The sequence below is a fragment of the Vidua macroura genome, chromosome 1 (genome assembly GCF_024509145.1).
Source record: "Vidua macroura isolate BioBank_ID:100142 chromosome 1, ASM2450914v1, whole genome shotgun sequence".
Classification (NCBI taxonomy): Eukaryota; Metazoa; Chordata; class Aves; order Passeriformes; family Viduidae; genus Vidua; species Vidua macroura.
The window spans coordinates 16381471-16399552 of NC_071571.1; the positions used below are offsets into that span (position 1 = coordinate 16381471).

The 18082-nt window shown below is 36.2% G+C and overlaps 1 protein-coding gene across 2 annotated transcripts; it reads right to left on the bottom strand.

Annotated features, from left to right (window-relative positions):
• Positions 1-60: 60 nt before the first annotated feature.
• Positions 61-18067, bottom strand: YME1L1 (YME1 like 1 ATPase). Of its 2 annotated transcripts, XM_054000670.1 has the most exons (20): positions 17965-18067; positions 16280-16411; positions 15294-15459; positions 14562-14660; positions 12969-13078; positions 11788-11938; positions 11589-11696; positions 10711-10793; positions 9781-9871; positions 8845-8997; positions 7391-7523; positions 6853-6915; positions 6288-6400; positions 5801-5956; positions 4896-5047; positions 3886-4012; positions 3714-3787; positions 2997-3083; positions 1722-1856; positions 61-935 (listed from the first exon to the last, which is right to left on the bottom strand). In XM_054000670.1, exons 1-20 carry the CDS (start codon positions 17992-17994, stop codon positions 933-935), a joined length of 2166 nt encoding a protein of 721 aa, XP_053856645.1. In that variant the 5' UTR covers positions 17995-18067; the 3' UTR covers positions 61-932. The 2 variants fall into 2 exon arrangements, with proteins under 2 accessions (XP_053856645.1, XP_053856638.1); XM_054000663.1 differs by having other exon boundaries at positions 61-1856.
• Positions 18068-18082: the final 15 nt, after the last annotated feature.

The following is an 18082-nucleotide window of genomic DNA, read 5'->3' on the forward strand; positions in this document are numbered from 1 at the left end:
ACTAGGGAACTTGGTATTACATTTTATAGCAATTTACAGTAAATAAGAAGAAAACAAATGTGCATAATTAAAATTAACCTTTATTACTCCAAAAACAGATGTCAAATATGTAGTATATTTCTGTTTCTGTTGGCATATTTCCAAAATACAAGTACAACTGTAACTAGTCAGCCTAGACATTTCCTATACCGTTTTATAATACTTGGAAGCTCTCCCACGCTGAGCAGGATGCCAGTATAGTAAGCTGACAAAAACAGGCAAAAAGAAAGTTGATCTTGTTTTGAAAGGGAAAAAAAAAAAAGGCATGTGCTTTTACTAAAAAAAACTAGGTTATAATCAAGCATTACACTCAGAAAATTCTAAAATACTATGTTACTTCTAGTTTTCGGTGTAGCTACCAGTTTCCATTCACATTTCTTGGCACCAGCCCAACTATTTTAATGTCAAAGTATGGTAATCCTCAACATTAATATGCTAATACATGCCCTCTCTGCAACAGAAGCTTGTAATCCCACAACACTACAACTGATTGTGCAGAAGGATTATGATCAAGATGTGTTATTCCTAAAATCCAGTTCCATGAGATCAGAGGAATGCTGGCATATAATTGCTAGCCATCACTTCCACTTGATTGGAAACTAGCCTTGTTTTCAAAACCTTTTTTGTATTCTCTTAAAATTTCGCAAGGTTTCTGTAAGGGTTGAAAGGAAAGGTTTTATCTGCCTACTTCTACCATAGAACAGAACTGGGAATGTTATTTGAAACAACACATGCTTCAAACATTTTCTGAATTACTCTTCGGTGAGCAACGTTGTCCTCTTTGAAGAGATTATCTGTTGGATTATCAAACGCCGTACATAGTATTAATAGAAACTAGTTCTGTAGACTCTCCAGCAGTGTAAAAGCACGGTCATCAAAGCACTGTCATCTGTCTACTGCAGTAATAAAAATTTTAAGAAACTTATCAGCAGCACATCAGTGGTCACAGGTATTTCTCTTATCCCTGCTATGGTTCTACCCAAAACATAGTCCAAAGAGGCTTAGACACATTTAGCCTGTTGTTTTCACAATTTCTCTCCCAGCCATACATGTGTGTATTTTAACCCCAAGAGTACTGGAAACATGACCACTAACATTTTTGTGTAGCATGGTGCTCCCACAATGCAGCTTGTTCATTCTCTGAGATGTTTTATTACATTTCTAAATAAGAAGTCTTTAATAGTGGTCTCTAACCTCAAACAGAGTTATGAGCAATAGCTACACAACACACTATTGCTTTACATCTCAGTCTGTCACTCTCCGTAACATCCCAGAGCACATATTGTGAGGTATCACTTCAAACACACATGTAGCAGCATGGCCCAGGAAGCTCTGCCAACACACAACAGTGGATCTGCATGTTTTTCTGCTCAGCTTCAACACAATTGATTGAATCAAAATGCTGAATTCAACCCTGAGATTTATCCTTCTGAATAACTTCTTGTGCGAAGAGTATAAGGAGCAGAGGATGAGGAACTTGCTTTATTTTGTGTCTTATTCTGATGAGACACAACAAATAGATGAGTAACAGAAGCTCACAAGAGACAGACTAATATTAAAGTGACACTAATGCCATACACACATCAGGAAGAGAAAAAAAGGCTATGCTGCGTAAGACTACTGCATTGCTAGATGTACATTCTTCAAATATCAGTTACATATCCCAGAAGTTATCATCTTACTTCTAGTTTTTTCCCCTCTAAAACAATTTGGATTTCTTTGGCATCCAAAGTCTCATATTTCAATAAAGCTTCTGCTAAATTCTTGTGTTCTTTTGCATGTGTCTTCAGGATGTTCTTCGCTCGCTCATAGGAATCCTAATTTGAAGAACATGTAGAAAGAGATTTTAAGACTTTACAACAAAAACAACATCAAGATTCCACTTTAAAAATTGTTTCCAGGTAAGTACAACTTGAGACAAACATTTAAAGTCGTGCCTTACATTTCAAAGCTAGGACAGTTCCTGATTCACAAAGCTTTAAAATACAGCTGGCATCATTAATGAAAAGCAACCAAACAATTTATGCCATCTGTGCATTTTGCACAAGTAGGGCTAAAAGCAAAGTCCTGAGACAAACCTTAGTATTGTTACTCATGACTTAGAAAAGACTTACTAGATTTGAAAATTTCCTGACTTTTATAACAGTTTTTTTTGCACTATGAGCAAAGCAACAGCATTCACAGATATTTCCTCAAAGACTAGCATTTAAAAATATTTATAAAACCCAAAACACTATGTAGTTTCCTGAAAGCTACCAGCTACTGCAAGTCATCAGTTGCAGCAAGTAGATGTGCACTGCCAGCACTACCAGCTTCAACTTTTAGTTCTACCCTGGTAGTTCTCACAAGGCCAAGTCAGTTCAAAAACAACTACAGCAAAAGTGTAACTCATTTAAATGTTACGATACAAGTAATTCTCCTGCCTGTACCAAAGTAAGTCAGAATACCAGAACAGTGATCAGGAAGTTCAGTGATTATCAAATGTTACAAATTTCCCTAAGCATCTGACACAGATCACTGTGAGGAACAGGATACTGGAGGCAACACTCTAATCTGATACAGCCATTCCTGTGATTTTATACAAAATTACTTATCTTGGCAGTTATGAAATGTGAAAGTAACATAACACATCCACATCTGTTCTAAAACAATTTGTAGCCATACTTTTCCTGTGAATTGAATAGGAAAAATACAAATCCTGACCAAATATAAGAGAAGTGTTAAGGAATATATTAAAGAGCCCAACACCACCAACTTGATTTACACTACTTGTGCATGACAATCACCAACAAGTTTTGATATGAAGAGACTCAAAGTTGCAGCTACAATAAATATTTGGGAATACTTCCATCCACATGTGTATTTTCACCAGTATACATTACTTAAATGAATTAATCAATCAAGCAGGTGTTCAATTCATCTCAGAAGTATGAGAGTGGAGGGGGAGAGGCTCTTACCCGTAGAAGCGTCCTCACTTCCTGTTCAATTGCAGACTGGGTTTCAGGGCTGACTTTCCCTGTATCAGTGTAGGTCATAACACCAAGCTAAACAACAACAAAAATATCTTTATATTGCTACTGTTGCAGTTATACACATAAAACTCTATCAGTTTCAGCACCTATTGCTTCCGCATGCAAACAAAATCATAAGTCAAATGCCTGCTTAAGTGCTCTACGCAGAAGCAAAACAAGAAGCCTATTCATCAGCTATGTAGTTACTGCAGAATTCTGTTTCAATAGGTCACAGTACAGATGCTAATTAGGTGCTTTCTTACTTAAAAACCAAAACAAAATGCCTAGACTAGTAATACTTGATGGACAATCAACATGACTAAAGAAGCTTCTAAAGAAAGTCTAGAAAACCCACTGTTGTTACCCCCTTTGCCCTCCCAGACTCAGAATTATCCTCAATCCCAAAATGTCTGGCTTTATTATAACGATTTCCTGAAGACATTAGTAACTTTCGAGGCAATTTTGAACTGAGGTGATTTTGTAAACTGTCAAATATACAGTTTTCTAGTTGAGCTCTCCATAGCAGACCAGGTCATAAGGCTTACTCTTTTTGTGATAACGACTTACCCTCATCTCAGAGATCACTGACAGACAAATAGACTTTAGCTAGAGAACAGAACTTGGTTTTGCTCCATATAAATATTAAAGGATTGATAATACTACCTTCTCACTCATTCCAAATCGAGTCACCATCAGTTTTGCAATTTTAGTAGCATTGTCAAAATCACTGGAAGCACCTAGAGAGCAAACAGATCTAAGTTACATTCTGAAACCACACTAAACACGCCAGTCCACATCCTTCATCAAAAACTCTTTCAACTACTAATTAGCCGACCTGTTGTGATATGATCACTTCCAAAAATGAGCTCTTCTGCTACTCTTCCTCCCATACAGACATCCATCTGTGCGAGCAACTGGGATCTGGTTTCACTCCATCTGTCATTTTCTGGGAGCAAAGATACCTGTAAGATACAGATCTGTGGTCAGGTAACAAAAACTGAAGAAGTACTGAAGTAATCTCAAAAATATTCTTGTTTATATCTGAAGCAGATAAGGATTTTGTAACACTTTGTACGCTCTGGCCTGCCTCTAGGATATGCATTCATCAGGATTGCTTGGAGGTGCTCAGTTGAACCACTGACACAGCCTCATCTGACCCTGAGCACCCCATCAATGTGAGCAGACCTAACTCACACCTACTGCTAGAAGAAACAAGAACAAATCAACTTGTCCAGAGGACTCAGACCAATGGTTTCCATTAACTGAACACATTAACTTGAAAAAGTTCAACAGGAAGAGACGTAATAGAAATATTTTTCTGTTCAAATGCTTTTTAGATAAAGGCAAAATAGAAAAACGTATGGATATCTATGCAAAAAACAAGCCAGGTAACCAATGAAACTTAAAAAAGCCAAACTGGACAAAGAACAACCTGATAAAGGATGTCTGTGTTAAAAGTACAGTTGAGCTTCTACCTACCAGTCCTTTAGATGCTCTTCAAAATTTTGCTGTTGGGTGCTATTTCAACTGCAGCAGAATCAAACTTACTTGTATTTCTCTTTCCTTGTACGTATGAACTGTTATACCAGTGCATAATAGTTTATTTAAAAATGAAGGAAGAAAGCTTTTTATCACACAGAAAAGATGACCTTGGGTTTTCCAAGAGACTGCTCATGACTGAATATTTCAACAGACTACAATATTCATTAACATAATCACAGCACATAGCATCATTACAAATTCCTCTACACCACCAAACCAACATAAAAATAAAACTAAAAAAAGAAGTATTAATAAACTAAAGAAAATTTTTAAATACTAAAAAATGGATGAAGAAACACTTACATGTCCCAGTGTTGTTCCTCGTGTCATGATTGTGGCCTTGTTGATCGGCATCGCATCCTTGGTGTAATAGGCAATGATAGCATGTCCAGACTCATGGTAAGCTGTGATGGTTTTGTTCTTCTCATCAATTTCTACACTTCTACGCTCAGGTCCTTAAACAGAGGAACATTAATTTAACCTTTCTGTACAGCTGGCCACCACAATCCACACATTACATAAACTCAAACAGAGCACAAAGCAGCCAAGGAACAGCATGTGACCAAAGGGAACTAACGCTTAAGTGCAAAATGTTTATGAGTCAGATTTTAATGTCTAAAAAATGGGCCCAAACATTCTACAGACAGGCTGCTTTTAAAGTAGTAGATTTAAAATGCAGTCTAAGTATCTGAGAAAACTCCATTTCTTCTCTCAAGCATAAACAGAGCAGATTTATAGTGGTTATGTCTAAAATGTTTAAGATTTGTGCTACCACATGAGAAGTTAAACAAAAGCTCCAGGTTTCTGGTCATAGGTAGGGGAAGGATAAGAAATTAAGCCTGTGTCTCCCTCCAGGCTGAAGTATGACATGCAGCATTTTTAACTTTAAAAATGGTATGAAGTTTTAAATAATGTATTCCACACTAGATTTTATATACTACTCTCTGGTCTCAAAAGGTTCTATTCAGAAATAACTAATAGGAAACTTTATTTGTTAAAAAAAATCCAAACAAACAAAAATTATAAAAAAGCCACTATAAAGAAGCCAAACCAAACAAAACCAAAAACCAACAAAAAAAACCTGACAGTGCAACAATCTGAAAAACAACACCATAAAAACTTCTCTATTCCCTTGTTAAAGTCCTTATCACAGAAGAAAAGCTCTGTGTATTGTAATATACGTTAATGTCTTTCATATAAAATCTTACCCATTAGAATTTTGTCCTTGGAGAATTCTAGTTCTTTCATGGTTACCATATCTTTTCCATCAACAGCTGCCTTTAAGGCAGCTTGATTTACAAGATTTTCAAGCTCTGCTCCAGAAAATCCTACTGTGCCTCGTGCAATTATTTCCGGATCAACAGCTGTAGAGGAAGAAAAAAAACCAAAATAATTTTGTTTATTAGAGTCCATATTGCACCTGAAATTTTAAGCAAGAATCATATTCTATTAAAAATTATGTATTAAACAAAACAAACAAAAAATAAACCAGTTTTAAAAGAAATTAAGCTTAATTCTCAAGACACTATGAACTCTTAGGGACTAGAGAGAATCATGACATACGAGACAATTTTTGTGTTCTTTACTGATGCAGTGAAGCCACAATTGCTGATGGAGCAAAGGACTAACATGAGGGGGCTGATCCAGCATAAAAACTGTTACATAAAAAGATACTACAGTAAAATATTTACTTACATGGGTCATACTTGATTTTATTAAGGTACCACTTCAGAATTTCCGTGCGACCTCTTACATCAGGCTTGGGAACAGTAACTTGCATATCAAAGCGACCAGGACGTATTAGAGCACTAAGGGAAATGACAATTTAGTACATTGACTCAAAAGTGCTGCAGTAAACTTACTAATGTATATCAAGGAACAAAAATCCATTGTTGTTTCTAAAGATATCTACACATATGCAAAGAATATGGTTTTCTTATCTGCTTGTAAAAAGACAGATGAAAGGTATTTATTGACAACTATTTTCAAAGGTTTTTTTGCATTTGAAAAATTTGCATTGTGAACAAGGAATGCAGTATATCAATTTAGCTGAAAAACTTCCAGAAATTTCAAATGTTTGGACACATATTATTTCTCTATATTTAACTCTGCAACCTATTAAATGCTAAAAAACAGTCAATACACATCCTTTTTAAGAGGGAAAACTCCAGCTATGACACTCTAATACTTGAAGATTATCATAAGCAACTTTGGTTTTGTTACTACATGGTCTGTAAAACAAGCAATGGATTATACTCACTTGTCTAATGCTTCAGGGAAGTTTGTTGCACCAATAATAACAACACCTTCATTTGGTTTAAAGCTGTGTGGAAAACAAGGTGTGAATTATTTTTTTTCTGGACACAGAATTTAGTTCTGTCAATAACCACTGCTACTGACCTCACTGGCCAGTAAAAAACATGCTTTCACACTACAACATGAGACCCAAGAATGACCATGGTTAACCCAGCAACTGGTTAAAAACATGGTCTAATCTCAGTGTTGAGCTTCTTTCTTTAAATATATACCCAGAAAACTGGTTATATAAAAAAACCTGAGAAATTATTTAAAATAAACAGCAGCTATTGTGCAAAAGCTTCTATATTCTTTACAGTGAGTCCATTAATGCTACTGTTTGCAGTACAAGAAAATAGCCATAAAAGCATATTAAATATATACCCTTAAAAGCATTACAAAAACTTACAACTTCAAAGCTGTCAAGAAGAAAAAGTTCACCCACATATCCAAAATACCAGTCAGTCAAGCACCTTCTGTGCACTCAGAATTCATATATTTACCCATCCATCTCAGCAAGAAGTTGATTAATGGTCTGTCTTGAATAGGGGTGCATTGGAGATTCAATTCTCTTCCCACCAACAGAGTCCAATTCATCAATGAAAATAACACAAGGTGCATTTGCTTTTGCTTCCCCTGACAAAAGGAAAATAGCAGAAGGAGCCTTGAACCACAAAAAACAACAGACAGTCTATCAGGTAGTTCAGGATTCTACTGTTTCTGTTATTCTTGGATTATAAAGTGTTCTATTAGACATCACAAAAAAAACCTGTCTTGCTTTTAGCCTAAAAAAAAGGAAATAGAATCTTGATTCTCTATCTTGCCATTTCAAAAATATATTTCCTCATCACCTTATATTTATCATGCTACAAGAAATCACTAGTAAAATAAACTATTGTCATATTTTGTATGAATTTCTTACAAGAGTTTATTTTATAGGCTTGGGTAGAGAATATTTCCCTATTAAATAAAAACAATATGAAATGTGATGGGTCTCAACACTAACTTACTTTAATCAAACTTGCTTGTTATTTTACAGTGAAGGGTTCACACTTAAGTTTACAGGTATTAAAACACAAAATAAAAATGCCATAATAAACGTGAAGACCATCAATTGGTACATGCATACCAGGATGCAATTAATCTCACCCCCCCCCCCCGAGACATACCTGTAACATTAATATACCAGTCAGGTATCTACACTTCTGTAGTCAACAGAAGGAAATGCATTTTTAAGGTACTACATGTATTATATTTTGCACCCCATCCATGTAAAGTCACATTTTTTCTACAAATGCAAACTACTTTGTACATTGTACATACTTGAGCCTATCAACCTTCCATTTAAGAGGGAAACTGGATTTTATCCTCCCAAATAATATTTTCACACTTAAAATAGGAAGTCTCTTCTGTGAAAGTTATAAATCTAAACATTAATTTTGAAAGTTTTGTTATCATGCTCTTTATTCTGAGCCTGTTGATGGGTCTGAGAAAGGAAATCTCAGCTTATTACCATGCTATAACGTCATAAAACTTTAATTCAGAGTAAAAAAAAACTAAATATGAGGGCAGCAATTGAGAAGGTTAACACAATTTTTTAATCTTACATTTGCAATTAAAATTTACTACAATTTATGTAGTAAGTTACAATTTCAAATATTCAATTTAGTTTATAGAACACTACATTTCTAATTAAATTACTACTTCTCTCTGGGACCATTGTAAAACCAGTTCTAAGAGTTTAGCTAAAATTTCACATGATGGTTAGGAAGATTCTACAGTTAACTGATGCTCACGGAATTGTGACATTTACCTACACAATTAAAGCTTTATTTATTAGTCTCATACACTACTACTTTCCAGTAACTAGAATTGTACCTAATCAAGTCATGTAAACAACACTGAATACTTAATCTTACATGTGAAATTATTTCAAACACAGGAATATTTAACTTACTGAACAGGCTTCGGATGCGACTGGCTCCCACACCAACAAACATCTCATCAAACTCTGACCCGGACGCGTAATAAAACGGAACATCAGCTTCACCAGCCACAGCCCGTGCAAGAAGCGTCTTGCCAGTACCAGGTGGTCCGACTAACAAAATGCCTAGAAGACAAACAAAACAACCCAACAATACCACCACATCCACACAGTCTGCTTGTATGAGTAGTTTCTTCCATGCATTAGAAGAAATAATGTACACTTGGCTCCCAAAAGCTGTTAAGATCCCATTTCAGGTACTGCTCATTACTGCCAGTCTGAAGGAGCTTCCCGGAACAAATCTAGATACAATCTGATCCACATTTAAACAACAACAAAGACTTTAAGACCATACAAAGTTGAAGCCTGAAGTATTCTGCAGATTTACTCTTGAGTTTATCAGTTGAATCCCTAATAATGTTTGCTTCAAATTGACATTTTCCTGGCTGTTTCTGTGGATTTTTTTTTTTTTAATTAAATCCTTCCAAGTAACTGTCTTTAAACAGTGTAGAGCTATAGAGCACAGTGTAGAGGAAACAGATTTCTCAGGTCTACACATTTCAGATTTATGTGGATTTCCACTATGATCTTAATCATTCTTTTACATGAAAACATTTGTTTCTGAACTATCTAAAGCAGTTAGGAAGATAAAGGTGCTAAAAGCCATAAGGAAGAAATAAAGGCCTTTTAAGAGTTCAGTTAATAAACCCCTGCTTTACAGGACAAAATACTACTGTTTATTAGTTCAATAACTGAAGAAAGCACAGTAAATTTTGTTTAACCCCAAAATTTTAATTTGCGTAACATGAAGAAATAGTAAGAAACTAGGCTGTAAAGTAGTCAGTACAGAACGTGCCTCACAGCTATGGCTACATAGGTTTTTCACTTCTGCTGAGCAATTATTCTTACCTTTTGGAAGTTTACCTCCTAATACAGTAAATTTGTGTGGGTTTTTCAGAAATTCCACAACTTCTTGCAATTCCTGCTTAGCTTCTTCAACCTATACATGAAAAACATGCCACGAATATAACTAAGCATTTATAAAATCCTGCATGTATTTGTACGTAAGTTTTGTATTAGAGATTAAGTCCCTAATTGTGTATTGATCAAAATACCAAGAAAAAGATAAAGTGTACCACAGAATTTGTGTAGATACCAATATTTAATTCAACCTATCCTAAAACTGTTTGCAGGACTAAGTAAACATTAAACTTTGTAACAGTGAAGGAACAACCAAACAGTTCAAGACCAGGTGTGACCAAAGAAATAAATGCAAAATCAAAAATTCTACATCACGATATTAGTCTTATTAGTTAAAAAAAGATTAATTCTATCTATTTGTCCAAGGGGAAGGAAAGATGGAGGTCTGCATTTTGCCACTAACAGTCAAAGAACAGTTGAACAGAAAAAACAGACGTATCCCATCAGCAGTGACATGCCCACTTTCTGGGAATCTCCATGTCTCCTGTCCCAATAACACTGCCTGAAAGAGTTGACACTCAGAGAGAAACAATCAAATGGCAGTATTATCTTCATATACTAATTAACTTCTGCAAAAGGTAGATTAATATTGATATTTATGGCCTGCCATTTGCTATTATAGTCTTTAAAAATGTTATTCAACAAGTAGCGTGCACCTTTTATAAAGTGTTAAATGCCACAAAAACGAAGTAGAAAAAGAGTGGTTAAAACCTTCCTTCACCTTGGAGTAGTCAATGCATATAAAGCTTCACTTCATACAAAGAAATTTCTTGAACACACCAAGACATTCATAATGATTAAACAGACTCAATGATTACTTAAAACAAGAACTTGCACACATTTTATTTTTGATCTTACCCCTTTAACATGTTCGAAGGTGACATTTTTCAACTGGATTGGATCAACTGCTGCATCAAAGATACTTGATGTTCGAAAGCGTACTAAGAGCAAACAGCAGATGACGAACAACAAATTTACACACAAAGTCATTTCATGGCAAGACTGGGTGCTGCACCTGAACACATGCCAGTAAGACACTGACCTTTTGACAGGGCATGTGTTCAATTACAACTGTCCAGCAGGAATAAGATTTACATTTCAAAAAAGTCTTTAAAATATCTACAATTAATTCACTGATACGCTTTTTAGTCACATGTAGTACAGAAAACTCTTCATCCAGAAACATGTACACAAAGCCAGAACTTATCCCTCAATGTTTCTATACGTATCCTAACTTTCTTGAGACCCAGGTGGTATCTTAGCATCAAGTCGAATGTCTTCAGTTACGTTAGCTCAGCCTTTTGATTGTTCCACTATTTCCAACAGGTTTCTCAAGATGCAAATTCAGCAATGCAAGTTCCTAGTTGCCATAAACTAGGCTGCGATTACAGATTGAAAATTCAAACCATCTTGCCTACAACTGATTTAGATAACACATCATCTAAATTGAAAATCAAATATATAACTGATGACTAGTCTGACTTCTCTGGTTCCAAGTAACTGCTTCACCAAAACAAATAAAGTAATTATACTGACACAGAACATTTTTGTCTTCATAAATGTTTTGCCATACTGTCATCTGCAAGGCTGTAGCCAGAAGCAGTAAATAACTCTTAGGATAACTTTTCAGTGTACTAATAAAAACCAATCATAACGTCAAAACATCTTTCATTTATGCTAAACCTGCTGGAAGAAACAACACAAGTGAAACAGTGTGGGGAAAAAAGTTAACTAACCAGCATCAGAAAAGGAACCTTTCCCAGGTAAAAACGACGAATATATAGCAAGATAAAAACAAAGAACGAAGAGAAAGAAAGAAAGCAAACGTGATCTTCTTAAGGAATCTGTAAAAGAAAATAAAAACATATTTAACATGGGCTAAAATAAACTACTTTCTGATTGCAAAGACAAGATAAGTGACTTAAAACAACTTACCAAGTGTTTTTTGCAGGAATACCTGTGCTTTCAAAAAGCCTTCTGCAAAACCAGTTTTAAAAGCATCCTGGTGTGCCTCCGGGATGTTTTTTGTTTTCATTAGTGTGTCTAAGTTTTCAACGTCAATTCGTCGCTTTCTCAGGATAAAACCCTGCAATGTTTTCCAAAGCAGTGTTAGAATACACCAAGTTTTCATAAACAGTTAATTTACCACCTGGCTAACATGGGTGATAGGAAAAAAATAAAATTACAACAGCATATAATTCACGTGCTACTGGGTTAGTTAAAGGCTACAGGCCAGTAACTTGAGTGTGGAATCCCCATGGTTTGAGCACAGGCATTCCCATTTTTGCTGAGCAGATCAGTTTTGGAGCCCTCCTGGATCCCAGTTCCAAAGCGAAAACACAGCCTAAGACAGATCTGTACCCAGCCAGCTTTGTTCACTGTATTCAGTGGGACTTATTAGCTTAAGCTTCTTGCTTTATTTCCAATTGCAAAATACCTTTGCAAGTATCATTTTGATGGAGCTTAAGCAAATACACCTCATATGCCCTGTCAAGTTTCAGAGCAGCACTGCAGAGAGCTAGCTCTGGTTTTATCTTCATCCACAGTACACCTAGTCCACAGATGCAATGAACCACATATGCCTAGAAGAAGGGAAAAGTTCAAAGATAATTTACACACATAATTGTGTGTAAAATGAAAAGCCTTAGTTAGCCTGACTTCTGTACAATCAGCAATTAGAAGCAAAGAGTACCCAGGTTAACTTGGTTTCCTTACTGCTTTGGATAATTACCTGCTGACTTGAAAACACACCTTCTTGTATGTTAAACTAGCTGTATTTCTGCTTAAAGAAATAAATTGTTTGACTTGAAGCTATTTTTAGTTTATAGTCTGTTTTAGAAACAGAAAATAAAGAATTTAATTTCTAGAGTTAAAACCATAGTTATATGCTGAAACTGCTCTCCTAAAAATTCAAATAACCTCATTATTGGTGGCATATGGAACAAATATATTCATTAGTAAGAAAAAACAATACACTGCCATTAGCTCAAGTTTTAGAATTAAGAAATATTTTTATGCTAGTGAAAGAAATCACCCCTGGAAAATTTTGAAGCTTTATTCAAGAGAAAGAAATGGTTTGAGTAAGCCCAAAACAACTTAATGTTCCTTGTATTTACCTTCAAAACTGAAGAAAGTGAACTTTTTGTTTCTGTGAATTGATCAGATGTTGACTGCAGACGCCTCGCTCTTGATCTCAGAGTCTTAAAGTTCCGTGTCTGTATGTAAACTTTACATAATAAGAATAAATAGAAGTTAAAACATAATCATTACTACCACAACAAAAAAAGTCTTAAGAAATTTCCAAAACTATTATATGAAAGAATATGGAATATAATCTTCCCAATATATCCACTGTACTGTAAGTGGATAGTTAGGTGATCACGAACTCTATCTGTCATCTGACCTTGCAAGCAAATTTCTGTTTCACACAAATTTTCATGTTAAAATAATCTGGGTTCATGTCATAAATTATAGCTAATTGGTCAACTCAGGGAAGAGGAGATATTCAGACAATTAAATCCAGGCAGGCTGACAAAGATGAAACATTCAGAAGCAAATCCAGAAGGATGGGAATAGTGTTTTGTGAGCTCTGCTGGTAAGATGCCCTGAGGAGATCTGGAATGGCTTCAGTGTACTGTTAACTTTGTAAGTGACAAAAGAAATGAGACCATTTAATTATAGTGAGCTTATGACACTCTAAGTTCTCTCCTACCACAACAGAAACCTTGTGATGGACATTTTACCACAAGTGAAGAACATTTTTCTTCTTTTATTACTATACTTTAAAATAAACACCAACACCAGTCAATTAGATCGGTTTCACTGAGCTTTTCCTTATTCTAAAACAGCACCAGATAAAAAGAATTTCTGCAGTTGACCCTTAAGCCCTGCTCAAAAAAGGTCTAACATTTGATCAGGTAGTGCTGGACCTTGTCCAGCTCAGTTCTGAAAATCTCCAAGGATTAAGATAACCACACTTCTCCAGACGATCGGTTTCAGAACTTAGCCATTCACATTGTGAAAATTTTCAAACAGGTTTTATTTTATTTGCTTTTACTTGGGATTGTTGTCTCTTCTTTGAGGTGTATGTGAGAAGGGTAACTGATATGGCTCCAGTAGCATCCAGTTGGACCACTCCTTGCCTTTTATTCTATTCTATTTAACTAAAACCTCATAACCTTCAGCTTCCCCCCTATATAAAATCCTTAAAAATATGCACCCTTCCTTGTGACCCATTACTGGGCTATCTCCATGTTGTCAGCATTTCTCTTTGCCACAGGATACAAACACGGATATACCTAGAGGTAGCATCAGAAGAACTGAATTTAGGACAATAAATACCTGAACTATTCATTATGTTTTCACTAATCCCTCCAGTCACCAAACCCTTCCAAAAATTCAACTGGTTGAGTACTGAATTCAACATATTTATTGATGCAAAAATAGTCAGTTCATCTGTGGTCTTTTGAGATTATGATCCACAAATACTGACATCTTGGCACAACATGGTGATTACTAAATTCTGGAAATACATTACTCAAGTCTAAAAAAAAATTTTTACTCAAGTGTAAAAAATAACTTCATGATAAACCAAAGTTTCTCCTGGAAGCTTACTGGTATTTCATGCCTCTACAACAAATCAAAAAATACTTTTCCAGAACAGACAAATTCTGTAGATATTAAAACCAGGGTAGTTTAATGTTTTATACCTGGCCAACACCGAACATCTGAACAGAAATTTTGGAGGGGGTTAGGATGTTGTCCGTACAAACAAGATGAGCGTAAAGCACTGAAAACATCCACAAAACCTGTAAAAAGATAAAACAAAGTGTAAATATATCCTATCTTAAATAGCAACTCAACATTACTTGTGTGGTTTGTTTTAGTTTTTAAAATATTAATTCTATTTTGCTATAGGACTCCAGGCATCTTTAATTAAACAAATTACTAGAACATTATAAAAGCTTTGAAGCATTTCCAAGTATTTATTTGCTTTCAGGCAGCATCACTGAGCTATTTTTTTTTATCTCACAACACAATGCAATTTTAAATCTTTTCTCTAATAGCAGCCCTGCAATATTATTCCTTACACTCCTTCTTTCTAATGCAGTACTATATAGACAGTATCTCAAATGCCAGCTATATACTTCTTTTTCTAATAGATTCTTAAGCATCTGCAACAGTCTTCATTTCAGACTAATTCCAACAAAATACCTGCAAGGAAATACTCTTGTTTATTTCAGCAATGAAATACTCTACATGGAGTGTTAACAGTTTGCTACCTTGAATTCCTTTCTAATTAGTATCTTTGTGTCACATTCCTTCAAGTAAAAAAATTGATAAAATTATCTACAGCACAAGAGATTAGACTAAAGAATAACTGTATTCACCTTTATAATTTAACTCTCACCAACTCTCATAAACACTTCACTCAAACATACCATGCTTATTTTCAAAGAAGGACTGAGCAGAGACATACGACGTGTGCCACTGCGAGGAGACTTTGCTTTCTGTACAGTAGCCAGGAAGTAGTCTGTTCACCAACTCTCTGAACTGGTTAGCTTTCAAATCAGACAATCCCAGATCTCTTAAATTTTTAAATACAGACTGCAAAATAGAAATAAATGTTTAAAATGTATGTAAGATTACCGTAGGGAAAAAATTTCCCAGTAGAAGCAAATACAGACTGAAAAAAACATATCAACCAAAACAAAAAACCCCACAAAAACCCAACAATGGAATCGCAACACAGTCGTGAGCAGTACAACCTATGCTGATTTCCACAGTTCTGCAGTTAGTGAGCGATTCCATGCTTTTTCTCCCAAAAAAGTGCTTAATTACAAAACTTGTAAGAAATGAGTTGAAAGAGAAGTGGCAATATCTAATACCACTTGGCACTGTTTTAATTTTCAATGTAAAAAGCAAGAAATACCCAATGATAATGAAAGATATTTTAAAAGAAAAATAAAACCAAACATGAAACCATGCCACTTAATCTCTCAAAAACCTTCAACACATCTTAAGTTACAGTCCCCATTTTCTCACAAGCAATAATGACACAAACTTTGCTAGAATTCAGAATAAAAAGGTAATATAGGGATTATTAACAGAAAACTTATTGTTACTTTACAGAAAGAACCATTAAAATGGAAATGAGAACAAATCCGTTCCTCATTTGCAAAGTACTACTGAGACAAGTACCAGCTCATTTTTTAAATTAAATACTGTATTTTTGTAGAATCCTTACTGGCAAAACACTGACTGACTGCAGTTCTGCCAAAAGGATACATTCTACGTGTTAACACCCTGTTTTGTTTTGTCATATTACATTATTTTATAGACCAGTCCAATATTACATTCACTTAAACTCATATTACTCAGTTTTAATATCAGTTAAACCATCACTTTTTCAAAAAGTTTTTTGTACCTCACTCTTCTGAGGATCATGCTCTGGGGAGGTGTCCCTCTGGACAGGCTGTATGGATGCTTTGCTGGCAGAAGTTGTGGAGCTTTTTGGTGAATGAAAGGCATTGATAAGGTGACTCAGAGGAACAGTAGCCTGGAAAAAATTAGATAAAGACTTAAGCTTATCTAATTGGCTTATTATTTAAATATACTTCTATTTAAATATACTTCTGTTCCAAACTCTAACTTATAATAGCCTATCTTGTACACTGCCTTTTAACTGAGGGCTTAATTATAAACCACATGATCTTCAACACCACAGTGTTGGCTGATACCTCTTTTTAAAGAGAAAAAAATGAAAGTTTAAGCACTTTAGAAAACTCGTATTTTCATCTCTAAAGCAATACTTTTATAACTTGAATTATCTGTACTTTTTCTTCCATTATTATAAGCCATTCCCAAATGTTGCCTTTATGTTTTCTTCCTTGGGATCACACTTTCAGCTTAAGGATCAAAATGAAACTAGGCAAAGCACACAGTCAAATCTGCCGATCAGCATTCAGCCAACTCCACCTCATGAATCAGTACAGAAGCCCAGGTGCACCACATATCAGGGCTCCTCCTCTTGACAGGACTACATCTCTTGTGAACATATGGGACAAACAACCCAGCAGTTCCAAACCGCCTCAAACTCAGTACACGTCACTAGGAAGGAGCTGGGACACAACCCTGGCTACTGGAATGATCCCTGATTGCAATTCCTGATTGAAGCACAATTGGGTATGTCTATAAATATCTCCTGCAAGGACTACCATCTTTGTGTTGACTAGACAGAAGATCAAAAGAGACAATCCTGTGAGACATAAAAACTGCCTCATAATTAATTGTCCAAAATTGTGATTAGACTCAGAGTTTGTGGTACAACCATAAAGCCTCTAAAGTCAAAGCCAACATCCCAACCACTAATCAAACTTTCTGTCTGCATTTCCCACTCTGGTGAAATGACACCTTCCCAGAAACATACAAATTCTTCCATTTCACTACTCTAATGAAAGCTTTGAACACATTCTCCACATGTGGAAAGAACAATCAAATCCTACTGTGTTAACACACTATCACATACTAATACAACACTTAAAAATAAAACCGAAACCACTGGTTAAGATCAAAGTCCATAAAACTCACCGGTCCAACCAGACTCATTGCCTAATTAAAGGTGCCTTCCCAATTGCGTTCGGACTGTTCTGTGTAACAAATTACCGACGGTTTTCCCTCGACTAAGTCATTTCCTCTTGGCTTTCACAACCCGTTAAATTAACAGCATAGTTTAGCTGTAGTAACACACGTCACCACCCCTTGCTTCTGCTACAAAAACAGACACTAAAAAGCGCCATCTAAGGTTATTTCGTTGTTTCAGAATGCTTTTACTGTACTTTCCTCGCTCCTCCATTTATGTATCTTTTTCTTCGATGCGGACCCCAGACCCCCGTAGTCCCCACCCGCTCCTCTCCCTGCTGCGGCCCCGCTGACGCTCAAAGCGCCGGGAACGTGGCAGGCAGGAACTCGGCTCCTCCCGCTGCTACCCGCAACCCCCGGGCCTTCCGAGCGCCTCCGCCCGGACACGGAGCGAGCCCCCACCGGAGAGCGGGCCCCGGGCGCAGCGAACCGCGCACGGCACCGGGCCGGAGCGCCCCGCCAGTCCCTCACCTGGGGCTGCACGGTGGAGAAGGAAAACATCCTGCCGGCGGGGCCGGCGGCGGCCGCAGGCGCCTCTTCCGCCTCGCAGCCCAGCCGCAGGAGCCCGCCCGCTGTGGCCGCCGGCGGC

Excerpts from the sequence above, each read along its gene's own strand:
- YME1L1 (XM_054000663.1), bottom strand. The coding sequence starts at position 17,994 with ATGTTTTCCTTCTCCACCGTGCAGCCCCAG. Across the intron at positions 11,697-11,787 it reads ATTCCTGCAAAAAACACTTG|ATTCCTTAAGAAGATCACGT; the intron begins GTAAGTTGTTTT and ends TTTCTTTTACAG. Across the intron at positions 5,048-5,800 it reads CAAGGACAAAATTCTAATGG|GACCTGAGCGTAGAAGTGTA; the intron begins GTAAGATTTTAT and ends CCTCTGTTTAAG.